The following is a 14874-nucleotide window of genomic DNA, read 5'->3' as shown; positions in this document are numbered from 1 at the left end:
CGTGGATTTGTGAAAGGGCACTCTTGTTTTAGCAATATGCTAGCCTTTTATAATAAAGTTAGAAGAACATTAGATGGGGGGAAAGGCATATACTGCAATTTTCTTAGACTTAGCAAAGGCATTTGACAGGATGCCACATGATAAGCTGATATTTAAGTTGCAACACATGGGTCTGGATGTCAGATTGGTCAACTGGATTCAGGATTGGCTTCTGATAGGTATCAGAGAGTTGTGTATGGTGGAGCAGTTTCAAGGGGACAGAAGGTTACAAGTGGGGTCCCACAGGGCTCAGTACTAGGACCTATATTGTTTAACCTTTATATCAATGACATTGCCAGTGGATTGCAAGGGGATATTCAGTTGTTTGCAGATGATGCGAAGCTGGGGAGGATTATTAGTAATAGTGCAGATGCGGCAGCCCTGCAAGAGGATTTGAATAAGCTAGATAGATGGGCAAATGAATGGGAGTGTCAGTTTAGTGCAGCAAAATGTAAGGTCTTGAGGTTTGGGAAACATCGATGGGATGCTGCATACTCTATGGGAGGGGTTATACTGGAGGAAGTTGGGGAGACAAGAGCTCTAGGGTTGATGATTGATAGAAACCTGAAGTTTAGGGGACATATTGCAAAGGTGGTGAAGGTAACACAGAGGATTGCTGCAATTATGAGAAGGACACTGACCTACAGAGATAAGAGTGTTATCATTCCGTTGTATAAGTCTCTGATCAGACCACACTTGGATTATTGTTTTCAGATTTGGTCCCCAGGATTTGAAGGAGATAAATTAACTGTGGAAAAGATACAAAGACGGATGACAAAGATGGTCTCAGGACTGTACAAGGATAGTTATGAGAATCGGCTGAGGGAATGTGGACTGCAGAGTTTGGCAGATAGAAGAAGGAGAGGTGATATGATTGAGACTTTTAAACTGTTGAGAGGTGGTTACAGGGTCGACACTGGGGGAGTTCTTTCACTTGGTTGAACAGCGGGAAGAAGTGATGACAAGAGGCCATCCCTGGAAGTTACGAAAGGAACTGTGAGCAAGAGGGTAAGGAGTGGTTCTTTGTATGGAGGGTGGTTGAGCCGTGGAATGCATTACCTGATAGAGTGGTGAGGGCGAGAACGGTCAGTGAGTTGAAGGAGTGGTATGATAGACTTTGTGTTTCTTAGGGGGGGGAACCTCCCCTCGATGAGGCTTGACAGACTTTATGTTCTTAGGAAGGACCTCCCACGATGAGGCTTTTTACTCCATGGAGGCCTGAATAATAATAATAATAATACAGTTGACGAATTGATCTCATATTATATAAGATTCCATTTTATATACTATAAGATGAACAGAGTAGATTTTCTTCCTTAATTGTTATCTTCACCTTGATATGGCAAGGATGCTTGGTAACAGCTTTCACTTTACCAGAGGTATATAGGCAGGGGAATTGCCTGCCTACCTATATGCCCTATAGGAATCACTGAATTTTTCCATGTATCTAATCCAATCAAAGGTTCAGGAAGTGATTCCTTGCCTGTCTACTTAACCCCCCCCCCCTGGTAAAGTAGAAGCTGGCGCTAAATCATCATGTTGAAAGATATTTTTTAACCTTAGTAAAACATATATATCATGCTGTTGTTGTATTTTATGTGAGATTTTTTGTTATTGTCAATATATTAATGTGTTAAGATCTTTTCATTCTATAATTTAGCTAATATTCAATTTACATCCGAATCCTTTTTGGTCTGTTACCTTTTTAATTTTAATAAATTATAATGCCAAAGGGAATGTCCAGAGGGAATCGCAATAAATGGAAAGATTGTTAACAACCTACGATATGCAGATGACACCGTGCTAATTGCAGATAACATTATGGATCTCCAAAAACTCGTTGACAGAGTATACATAGAAAGCCAAAGAATGGGAATAAATATAAACATCAACAAGACAAAATACATGATCATCAGCAAACATCCAGCCTCATCAATGAAACTGACACTCAATGGAAAAAATATTGATCAAGTGTCAAGATATGAATATCTTGGTTGCTGGCTTAATGAACGGTGGGATCCAGAAATAGATATAAAGACAAGGATTGAAGTTGCACGGCAGTCCTTCATGAAAATGAGAACACTATTCTGCAATAAAGACCTAAACATGGAAGTCAGATGCCGAATGCTGAAATGCTACGTGTGGTCTATTCTGCTCTATGGAGTTGAAACATGGTCATTGAAGGCGACAACCATCAAGAAAATCGAAGCCTTTGAGATGTGGCTATACAGAAGAATGCTAAAGATATCATGGACAGAAAAAATTACCAATGAAGATGTCTTAAAATCCATTGGCAAAGTTAAACATCTTGTACAAATAATCAAGAAACGAAAAACATCATATCTTGGCCACATCATGAGAAACAGCAAATACCAACTTCTACAAACTATTTTGGTAGGAAGAATTGATGGCAAAGGAACTAGAGGAAGAAAAGAATATCATGGTTTGACAACATCAAGACATGGACAGGAAAGAGCAGTGCACAACTGCTCAGATTAGCACAAGAGCGCAGTTTGTTCGCCAAGATGGTCGCTGACCTTCGATAGAAGATAGCACAATAAGAAGAAGAATGCCAAAGATTATAAATCCTTAAGAACATATATAAAACGTTAATTTACTTGCTGCATAAATAACTGCAAAAGGTTTTAATTTTTAGTCTCTTCCTGCATATGGTAAATCTTTAATAGATATAATTTAATAAAAATATTTAGGTCATAATGTAACTCATTTTTTACTCTCACTATTGTATTGATCTCATAATGAAACCATGTTATAATTATAATTAGGAAAATCATTAATCTGATTTTCAATTTATTGTAGTTTCAGTGTAAGTAAAAACATTTTTCTGAGCTATACCTCTTATATAGAAAGAAACCTTTAGATAAATCATTATTAAAAAATTTAATTAAAAGATGTGCATTGCTATATTTTTATAGAAGATAGTAGTAGTACATATAAAAATCAATACAAATGATAGTACTAACCATTTGCACTACTTTTAATTTGTATATTAAATTTGCTTTGTTAACACTGTTTTTTTATCCCCTCCCCTATATTTGTGCAACTGTATACATGCTTACATATATTCTGCATTCTTATTTTGAATCATGCATATAACCACTGGCTTCACAATATAACATATCCCACATGCTGATAATGTTGGAACTGTTATTTTCAGATGCTATCGGGTGATAATTATCAAGCTAGGCAAAGGTGAACCCTTATCAGTGCTTCCTGTCAATCCACAAAGTTTGAATGTTACCACCTACGAAGATGTTCATAATGAAGATGGACATGGAGCATATATTGCAGAATCATTTAATAGGTTAGTTCTCATGTAAAATATAGATTTATTTTTTTATTATGATAGTTGATATATGAAATGTATTTAATAATATTCATTGTTGGTATATTTATATAATAAATACTTTGGCATTATAAATTCTCTTAGATTTTAATATTAAATTAAAATCTCAGAGATTTTAATTTAATATTAAATTAAATTAAATATTATTAATATTAAATTTAATATTAAATATTATTAAATTAATTTAATATTAAATTTAATATTAAATATTATTAAATTAATTTAATATTAAATTTAATATTAAATTTGCAAATCTCAAATAAATAAAAAGTAGTAATTATTTCTTCAACACTGCATTCATTTGTATTAATGCATGCAATTGTCAAATTGATTTACTTTTAATTTGCTATATTTCTTGTGTTTTTCTTTTGAATAGACTGTATTATGACTAACTTGAGATTCATTCCTCAGCCATGTACATTGCAATAGTTGTGAGATTGCTGCTGTATTGAGAAGAACACTAATATGTTAGGATAAGAATGTTATTGTATACTGTTATAAGGTATTCATCAAGTTGCACTTGGGCTGTTGTATGCAGATCTGGATCACTGAAATATCTAGTACATCAAGGAATTCTGGAAATGATATAAAGGCAACTACCTAAGATTATATCACGACAATTTGAGGATGTGTGGTTTGCAGGTAAAGTAGGAGAAGATTAGGAGGAGAAGGGGAGAAGATATGATCGAGACTTAGAAGGTAGCAAGATGAGTTTTCTGATATATCATGTCAATTTATTTTTTCATCTTTATTATTATCATCATCATCATCTAGGCCCCCTTGGAGTCAAAGAACTCATCGTGGTAGGTCGTTTTTAGGAAATGCAAAGTCTATCATACCACTCCTTGAACCCATTAACTATTCCCGCTCCAACCACTCTCTCAGGCAATGCATTCCAAGGTTCAGCCACCCTCCATGCAAAGAAACCACTCCTCACCCTCTTGTGCACAGCCTCCTTTCATAACTTCCAGGGATGGCCCCTTGTCATCGCTCCTTCCTGCCGTTCCACCAAGTGAAAGAACTCTCCAATGTCTACCCTGTAACTGGCCAACAAAAGTCTCGATCATATCACCTCCCATTCTTCTATCAGCCAAACTCTTCAGTCCACATTCCCTCAGTCGATCCTCATAACTCATATTCTACAGTCCTGAAACCATCTTTGTTATCTGCCAATGTATCCTTTCCACAGTCAATTTATCCCCTTCAAATCCTGGGGACCAAATCTGAGAACAATAGTCTAAGTGTGGTCTGATCAGGGCCTTATACAACAGAATGATAACTCTTTTATCTCTGCAGGTTAGCGTCCTTCTCAGTATTGCAGCAATCCTCTGAGTTACCCTCACCACCTTTGCAATATGCTCCTGAATTTCAGTTTTCTATCAGTCATCACCCCAAGATCTCTTGTCTCCCCTGCCTCCTCCAGTATAACTCCTCCGATAGAGTATGCAGTGTCCCATCGATGTTTCCCAAACCTCAAGTCCTTACATTTTGCTGCATTAAACCTATACCCCCATTCATTTGCCCATCTGTCTAGTTTATTCAAGTCCTCTTGTAGGGCTGCCACATCTGCACTATTACTGATAACCCTTCCCAACTTCACATTATCTGCAAACAGCTGAATTTCCTCTTGCAATCTATTGACAATATCAGTGATATAAAGGTTGAACAGTACAGGTCCTAATACTGATCCCTGTGGAACCCCACTTGTAACCTTCTGCTTCCTTGATATTGCCCCACCATACACAACTCTCTGATACCTATCAGTCAGCCAATCCTCAATCCATTTGACTAACCCGACATTTAGCGTTGTAAGAGAGAATGAAGTTAAGCATACAGAACAATTGAATGAATCATAGGAAAATAAAAATGATGACACTGACGCAATGAGTGAAATAGCTCTATTATGCGGAGCGATACATGGAGTAAACCAGCAACTGGAGCATTGGCAAAAATATTTAACAAGTGTACCGACTAATAATCGGCAAAAGTATGATAGAAAAAATAAGGGTATGATAGTGAGTGTAAACAAAATGAAAGAGCGTGTGTTGTGGAGATTCCCTAGCAAGAGGTGTGTTAGTTAAGAGTTTAACAAAATCGTACCAACCCGGTGCGACCATAAAGAATGTAAGCGAGTCAGTTAGAGTGCAAAAACAGTGGGTGAAGGAACTGATAGTGGTAGCAGGTACAAATGATTTGAAAGGAAACAAAAAGGCTATGAGTAAAAATGTGAAGAAATTGCTTGAGGTAGCAAAAGAAAAGAGTGAGAGAGAGTTAGGATGGTGAGTCTGTTGCCACGGCATGACAGTGAAGAGCATAGAAGGAGGGCCATAATTGTTAATGACTTTATGCATGAATTATGTTTGATGAGTGGTGAATTTGTGGATGTGTGGAATGAGTTTGATGGGCGAAAGGATATATATATAAAATGGATGGATTACATTTGAATGGATTTGCTGTGCGGAGTCTTCAAAAGGTGTTGTAGAATGTGGTGGAAATGAATGTACAGAACCAGGGAAACTAGAGTTATTAAGGGGGAGGGAAGGAGATATGCAAATTTTAGGGAGACAGTTGCGTGTGCAAATGTGCCCAAGCGAGTAGGAAAGACCACAAATCAGTATGGGATAGGTAGTATAAGGCATCAAAATAGGGATGGGACAAATCGGCTTCTTCAGTTCATGTATACAAATGCCAGAAGTATTAGGAACAAGAAGGAAGAATTTTTGGCCTTGGTTGGCACTTCCAGACCACAGGTTATTGGCATTACCGACACAAGATGACACAGCTAATGGGATTGAATGTGAGGGGTATGGTGTGTTCAGGAGAGACAGGGAGAATAAAATGGGGGGAAGAATGTTATTGATGATAGCGGATGAACTACAGCCAAGGAGAATAGAAATGGAACCACAGGATAGAGATAAGAGCACCATTTGAGGCTATTTGGTGTGAGATTGAAATTAGCAGAACAAAATTTACAGTTGGGTGCTGCTATAGACCAGGTGATGGAATAGATGTTGGAGATATGCATAAGCAAATAGAAGAAATGAGTGGAAGGAGGGTAATTATTATGGGAGATTTCAACTATGTAACATTAATTGGAAGGAGGAGAGGACACATGGGAGGAAGGAATTGGATTTTATGCGGTTATTAAGGGATAACTATCTGCGACAGCATGTAATGGAAAAATACTAGGGGTCAGAGAGTGCGTGACCTAGTAATTGCATCTGAGAATTTGGCTGTAACAAATATGACCACGTTACCACCAATTGGTGAGAGTGATCATAAGGTCTTGACTTGAGAGGTGGCTAAAGGTGTGGAATTTTCAATTAAGACAGGGTACATGTGGAATTATCGGGCTAGTAAGTATGACAAGCTTAGGAGATTGATTGGCACAGTGCCATGGCATGTAAAACTGCAAGGGCTAGAAGTTGACAGTGCATGGAAGGCAGTTAAGAAGGGTTTGCTTAAAGCAATGGCTGACTGTATACCTAGAGTCCGAATAATAAATTAAGTTGGTGTTAAATGGATGAATAACACCATTAAGCTTAAGCTGCAAAAAAAGAAACAACTATGGAGGGAATTTAAGGAGAAAGGTGACCGGCAGACACATGAGCAGTATAAAGCCCAGGCCAGAAGGGTAACGAGTGTGGTAAGAAAAGCAAAAAAGGATTACGAAAGAACATTTAGGATTACGAAAAAACTGTTTAGGATTGGCTTTGGCCAATCCTAAACAGTTTTTTTGAATATGTTGCAAGTAGAAGAAAAAATGTATATGACAGAATGATTTTAAAGAATGCCGATGGTAGCGAGTTAACTGAATCAGTTGATGTAGTTGAATTAATGAGTGAGCACTTTGCAAGAGTATATCATCCAGGTGGTGACATTGCAGAAATGAATGAACCAAAAGTTTATATGGGAATTGTGGTGAATGAGTTGGAGGTGAGTAGTCTATTACAAAACCTCAATGTCAATACATCTGTGGGATTAGATGGTATACCAACTCGTGTCGTACGTGAAGTGGCTAAAGAATTGTCAGTACCTTTGACCATTCTGTTTAATCTGAGTATCTGGTCTGGGTTCGTCCCGAGGGGATGGAAAGAGGGGAAAATAGTTCCACTCCTTAAAAGAGGTTCCAAGACTGCTGTTGTACATTATCGACCGACTAGCATATCAGGAATCGTTGTCAAGGTCTTGGAGAAACTAGTCAAGAGAAGAATACAGGATTGGATAGATTAAAATGGGATACTGTATGGGGGACAACATGGTTTTGTGAAGGGTAGATCATGCCTCAGTAATTTGCTCACGTTTTATAAGACAGTAACGACTGAACTGGATAAGGGTAATGGGTTTACAATGATTCTACTGGACCTTGCCAAGGCCTTTGATAGGATACCACATGGAACTCTAATCAGTAAACTGGAACAGATGGGGATGGATATAAGGTTGGTGAGATGGATAGGAGGGTGGTTGATGGAGAGATACCAGAGAATGGTTTATTCAGGAGTAGAGTCCAAAAGACAGCCTGTTACTAGTGGTGAGCCGCAGGGTTCTGTTCTTGGACCACTACTTTTCAATTTGTTCATTAATGATATAGGAAAGGATCTGAGAGGAAGTGTTCACTTGTTTGCTGATGATGCAAAGTTGGATAGAGCAATTGTAAGTGTACAGGATGTCAAAATTTTGTAGGATGATTTGGATAGTTTGGAGGACTGGGCGAAGGAAAATGGATGTCAATTTAATGTGGCAAAGTGTAAGGTTATGCATTTTGTAGCGAAAAGATTAGCAGCAGTATATCAAATTGGTGGAACTGTACTCCAGGAGATTGCTGAGGCCAGGGATTTGGGAGTGTTGGTAGATAGGGAGTTGAAGTTTAGGGAGCACATTGTAAAAGCAGCTAAAACAGCTCATCAAATCACTTGGTTACTGAAAAATACTTTAGTGAGCAGAGACAAACCTGTTATTGTTCCTCTATATCGAGCCCTGATAAGACCCCATCCGGACTACTGTAGCCAGATATGGGCGCAAGGGTTTCTTCTTGATGGGGAGGAGGTGGAGAGGATCCAGAGGCAAGTGACCAAGATGGTGGCAGGTCTATGGAATGAACCTTATGAGAACTGATTGAAGATTTGTGGGTTGCAAAAATTGGGACATTCGAATCCAGTAATTCGATTGAGACATTCGAATTACAGAAGGGTTTCTATAAGATTAATCCAGAAGATATTTATGAGAATAGGGCTGGTGGTGGGAGGACTAGGGTCCATACATGGAAGCTGGGAAAAAATGTGGTTAACAGGAGTGTTAGAGCTAGGTTCTTTACTTGGAGAGTGGTAAATGAGTGGAATAAGCTGCCAGAGTCTGTTGTGGGTGCTATGACCATGAATGAGCTTAAGGTTAGGTATGATAGATACTGTGCGAAAGACAAATAGTTGTTCTTGACATGAATTTAGGGTCCCTCGATGAGTCCGTCGACTCCTTGGAGTTGCCCGTAATACTAATATTAATGATAATTTAAACCCTTGTGCTGCAATTTAAATATCAGCTTATCGTGTGGCACCCTGTCAAAAGCCTTTGCAAAATCAAAAAAAATGGTAGTATATGCCTTTCCTCATCAACTGCTCTTGTCACTTTATTATAAAAGACAATCATATTATTAAAGCAAGAGCACCCTTAACAAATCCATGTTGATTCTCACAGATAACATTACCCTCATCTGCCCAATGCTGTATATAGTCTCTCACTAATTTCTTCAAGACCTACACGTTCACTGCCACACTACTTCGGCATAGTCTGTCCCCGTACGCCGAGCAGTTTGTCTTCTTCAAGGTCAGTACGGTAATCTCGTTGCCGGCGGTAAGCATCATACGAATATACTCGTAGTTGGCTTGTGCAGAGCATATACCATCTATGAGAATACACAGTTTTGATGCTAGCTCCACAAGCCAAGCATTTTCACTTCTTCAAGGTCAGTACAATAATCTTGTTGCTGGCGGTAAGCGTCATACGAGTATACTTGTAGCTGGCTTGTGTGACTGGTTTACCAACTACGAGTATACTCATAGTTGGCAGTGAACGTGTTAACAACAACTAATGACACACAAACAGGCCTATAATTAGACACTTTAGTCTGCTGTCGTCCTTATGCAATGGCAGTATCTTATCTTCCTTCCATTCCCTGGGTACCTTTCCCACAGCCAGACTTTCATTTAAGAGCCAGGTCAACAGAGCTGTCATTTCTTTAGCACATTTTCTCAAAACCTGTGGTGAAATGCCATCCAGTCCAACAGCTTTACTGGTATCCAGAGTACTCAGTATTTGGAACACACTCTCCTCTTGCACCTCTATATTCTGAACCTGCCCTATCCCTCTAGTATTAAAACCTCCTCCAGGATGAAATACTCCAATAAAGTGCTCGTCCCATCAGTCACTCTATTCCCATTTTTATCCCACAATATCATTCTTCCACAATCGTTTCTCTGCCACACACATAGGCTAAAACATTCCCTGGGATTTTCTTTGGATCTTAGTGCCAATCTCTTCTCATATTACAGTTTTGCCTTCCACACCATTCTGTTCACTCTCCTGGTCTGCATCTTATATTCTTCATGTAGCTATCCTCCACCCTCTCCTTATATATCTTCCATAATCTCTTTTTCAATTGCAGTTCCCGTTTGATATCATTTGTCATCCACGTTACACCAAATTGTGTCTGCTTCTTCACCAGTAGAATACAGTTTACTATTACTGCTAACAAATATTCTTTCACAATTTCTCAAGCACTAATGATATCCTGGCCTTCCAATTCTGCCCTCCATGCAACTGCCCCTAGTTGATACCTAAGACTACTATAATCATCTGCCTTATAATTTCACATACGTTCCCTTTTCTTTAATACACCTGCATGTCTGTTCATCTTCCAAGTCAAAACCACATGGTTACTCTCTCCAACTGGTGGGAGAGATGTCATCTCACTTATTATCAGCTCTTCTGATGCTATGACCAAATCCAAAAGTCTTGAATCTCTTGTTCCCTCTATTACATGCTGCTGAAGACATTTGTCCCTCAAGAATTCAGGAAATTCTATCCCTTTCTTACTTACTACTCACATTTTCCTCTTCTCAGCTTATACTGCTATAGTTAAAAACTTCCACAACAATCATTCTTCTTGCACTTGCCAAGCTCAACTGCCTAAACATCACCTGGCCCCCATCTTCTGTGCTCCCTAGTCTATAACAACACCCCACTAAATATCCTGTCTTGGCCACTTCTACCTCACACCATATGCTTCCAAAACCATCTGTGTCAGCCTTCCAAAGCCTCCACTCTTAGAGGACATAAGTCATCACTTATCATAAGCTGTACTCCTCCACCACGACGTTTTCCTTTCCTATCCTGCCGAAAAATGCTGTACCCTGCCACTTCAATTCCGATTATTATATCATCCTCCATCAACTACGTCTCAGAAATCCCAATAATTTTTGGCCAGGTTGATGCTATCAGCGCCACCAATTCATCTCCTTTATTTCGGATACTCCTGGCATTAGTATGGAGCATAAAAATGTCATTGCTTCTATACCTCTCATTGTTCCTTCTCGATCCCCCCCCCCCGGGCTCAATATCATCTGATATCAACCCCCCTTCCCACGAGAGGCCACCCCTGTTACTATCCACCCTGGGAATTCTAGTTTCCCTGCATTGACACACTGACTCGTTCAGAAAACAACAATCTTTCCAGATGCGTTCGTCCTTCCTCATTCAAATGCAAGCAGTCTCTAGCATACAGTTCCTCTTCTGTCCTCAAATGCTCCCCAAGCATCTACGTATTCCAATCCTCTCTTCTCACACATTCTGATTATTATGTGATTCAGTATTGCTGCTCTTCTGCTCAGCTCGTCACTATCATACCTGGGCAACACGCACTCACATTCTTCCCTCTGTGTGTGTTCTTTTGCACAACTTCAAGCAAGAATCTCAGATCTCTTGCCCAATTTGTACTGCCTCTCAAGTCATTCGTGCCCACCATCACAATCATTTCATCCATCCTTTCACTCCTCTTAATTGTCATAGCCACATTTTCTATCATCCTTCTAGTCAAACACACCTCTGGTATCTCTCACACCACAGATCATCGAATCTATCTGCATCACACCTCTAACCGCTCCGTTCCTTGATTGCTCACCTGCATCCCCCCCCTCTCTCTCTCTCTCTCTCTCCCCCCCCTCCTCTAACCCTTTCTTTCTGTGTTCCCCTACTTACTTGCTGTCCTCGCATCACTGTCCCTGGTTCCAGTACTCCCTTACATTCTTCTCATTTCCTCTCTCTGACTGTTTCTTTTCTCCCCTCTATCATTCCCATAACTCTCTCTCACTCCCTCTCTTCTGCTGCTTCCATTCTCTCCTCTTCTATCATTCCCATATGTCTCTCTCATCCCCTCTTCTTTACTGCTCCTATTCTCTCCTCTTCTAGAATTCCCATACCTCTCTCTCTCGTTTCCTCTCTCCTACTCTTTCCATTCTCTCCTCTTCTATCCTTCCCAAAACACTCTCTCTCCCCTACTCTGATTCGCATTTCATTTATCTCTTCCATTCTCCTAATCTCATCTTTCATACTTCTCATCTCATTTGCAAGCCATTCCTCCTCCTCTCTCAGCTCATCTATCTCTTTCTGCAAGTCAGTCACTCTTAATCAAAATTCATTCTCCCAAACAAAACCATCTCTGATACTTTCACAGTTACTCACACCTTCCACAATATCGACTATTATTTTCTTATTCATATTTTTTTCTTCATTCTCTCCTATCACACTACTTGTCTTCCGATATTCATTTCCCGTTCCTGGAGCAACTAAGTCAGGTATCTCATTAATCATCATCTTAGAATCAGTTTTGTTTTGTTTTTTATTGAAGTCCTACCACTCTCTAAAGGAAGATATTAGAAAGACACATTTTGTAATAGATACAGCAAACCAGATTTAGCAGACCATGTCTTGGAAACTCCTTGCCACAAAGAGTGGGGCAAAAATCAATTTGCCACACAGAAATAGATTCAAAAGCCCCAGGACATTTATTTAATTATTGACAGCACTGATGAATGCCTCCATCTGAACAAATACAAGTGCTAAAAGCTAAGTGAAATTTGGTGATCCTGCTAGTCTTACCCAGTAGTATCCAACCACCCAACCCAAATCTAAGGTCATCATATAGCATCAACAAGAAGGTAGACCATTCAGGACAACAGTTACATTTTCATCATACCGAAGCCATAATTGTGGATGTATATAGTGCCTTGGTTAAAATGATAATTCATAAAGATATCCATATAACTTGGCTGAGATACTAGATATAATTAGACATATTTTTCATATCTACTAGAGTTTGTCTTCGATTAAATCAACGTGATTTAATTCTGCTGTCATTTTTGGCATGGATAGTGGGGATGGATGAATTCAGGGCATTACTTGAGTGTTGTTATGACACTGAAAAAATTCAAGGTGAGGTATGTTAGGCAGCATTCTGCATAGAATAGAAGGGCCTCATGCTGCATTTATTGATTCCATGAAGGCTTAAAAATAATGACAATAAGTAAATGTCTTTTATTAACTAAGGTTGAGTAATACATTGATAGAAATATTTTGCTTCATATCTGAAACATGAACTCTGTTTTAGTTTACTTGAAAATATTGCTAATAAAAAATTGGAATTGTGTTCTTTTAATACAATATTCTAATAATGAAATTTTGAGATGCATTTATTATTATTATTATCTCCCTCTCTCACTATCTATCTCTTTCTTTCTCTCTGTGCATTCTGTGTACCCACTACTTGCCTTCTTCAAGACCACAATCATATTAGCTTCTAGAGATGACTTCATTATTCTCTGCTGTCTCATAATGGGATGAAAAATCTGCTCTTCTTCTTATTATTATTCCTATCAAGGATTAGGCACTTGTTTTTCCATTTTGCAGCTAGTCCTTCTCTCACTCTCTTTCCCTTTGGTCTATATTTCCCTTTTGGTCTATATCCATTTCTTTTGGTAGTCAATATCTTACCATTCTATATAAATGCTCTTTCCATTGAGATCTTCCTATATTCCTTGATCTTTACATTTAAATTTTAAACTTTACATTTTACATTTTAAATTTTCAGGTACGAATGATTTGAAAGGGGATAAAATGGAAATGATAGAGGACCTGAATGAATTGTTTGAGGTACCAAAAGAAAAGAGTGAGAGAGTTAGAATGATTAGTCTTTTGCCAGTTATGACAGTGAAATGTTTAAAAGGAGGGCCATGATTGCAAATGACTTTATGCGTGGGTTATGTATGACGAGTGGTGTGGAATTTGTGGACGTGTGGAGTGAGTTCGATGGGCGAAAGGATCTATATAAGATGGATGGCTTGCATTTGAATGGTTACGGTGTAAGGAGACTTGAGAAAGTGTTGTTGAATGTAGTGGATGTGCAAATTCAGGGAAACTATTTATTAAGGGTGGGGGGAGTAGATATACAGTCCTTAGGGAAGCAGTTGAATGTATGAATGAATATAATATGCCCGAGCGAATAAGGACTACAAATCAGAATGGGATAGTTAATATAAAGCATCAAGGTAGGGTTGGGGCAAATGGGGGTCTTAAATTCATGTACACTAATGCTAGGAGTATTAGGTACAAGAAAGAAGAGTTTTTTGCCATAGTTGGCACTTCCAGACCACAGGTTATTGGTATTAGTGAATCATGGCTGGCTGTAGATGATATAGCTAGTTTGATTAAATGTGATGGGTATAGTATGTTCAGGAATGACAGGAAGAATAAAATGGGGGGGGGTGAGCATTGTTGATGATAGCTGATGAGCTGCAGCCAAGGAGAATAGAAGTTAAATTGCAGGATAGAGAAAAGAGCACATTTGAGGCAATTTGGTGTGAGATTCTGGCTAGCAGAACTACATATAAAATTGGGTGCTGCTATAGACCAGGTGATGGAAAAGATGGTGGTGACAGTATGCACAAGGAAATAGAAGAAATGAGTGGAAGGAGGGTAATTATTATGGGAGATTTCAACTATGGTCGCATTGATTGGAGTGAGGAGAGGACACACGGGAGGAAGGAATTGGATTTTATGCGGTTATTAAGGGATAACTATCTGCGACAGCATGTAATGGAAAATACTAGGGGTCAGAGAGTGCTTGACCTAGTAATTACATCTGAGGATTTGGCTGTAACAAATATGACTACGTTGCCACCAATTGGTGAGAGTGATCATAAGGTCTTGACTTGGGAGGTGGCTAAAGGTGTGGAATTTTCAATTAAGACAGGGTACATGTGGAATTATCGGGCTGGAAAGTATAACAAGCTTAGGAGTTTGATTGGTGCAGTGCCATGGCATGTACAACTGCAAGAACTAGAAGTTGATAGTGCATGGGAGGCAGTGTTTAAGAAGTGTTTGCATGAAGCAAGCTGACTGTATACCTAGAGCCCGAATAA

The 14874-nt window shown here is 39.0% G+C and overlaps 1 protein-coding gene across 1 annotated transcript in view; it reads left to right on the top strand.

The window, feature by feature from the left end:
- LOC150108538 (tyrosine-protein phosphatase 69D-like) overlaps positions 1-14874 on the top strand; it is a 655365-nt gene that overhangs the window by 284831 nt on the left and 355660 nt on the right. Inside the window, exon 8 of the mRNA XM_090390483.1 lies at positions 3218-3364. Within this exon, the coding sequence (XP_090246609.1) occupies positions 3218-3364 (147 nt within the window). The remainder of the gene's footprint in view (positions 1-3217; positions 3365-14874) is intronic.

This window comes from Typopeltis vanoorti, chromosome 3 (genome assembly GCF_054136105.1).
Source record: "Typopeltis vanoorti isolate ZY-2024b chromosome 3, IOZ_Tvanoo_1.0, whole genome shotgun sequence".
Lineage (NCBI taxonomy): Eukaryota > Metazoa > Arthropoda > Arachnida > Uropygi > Thelyphonidae > Typopeltis > Typopeltis vanoorti.
The sequence above is the reverse complement of the archived record's forward strand: the minus strand, read 5'-3'. Positions and strand labels throughout refer to the sequence as shown.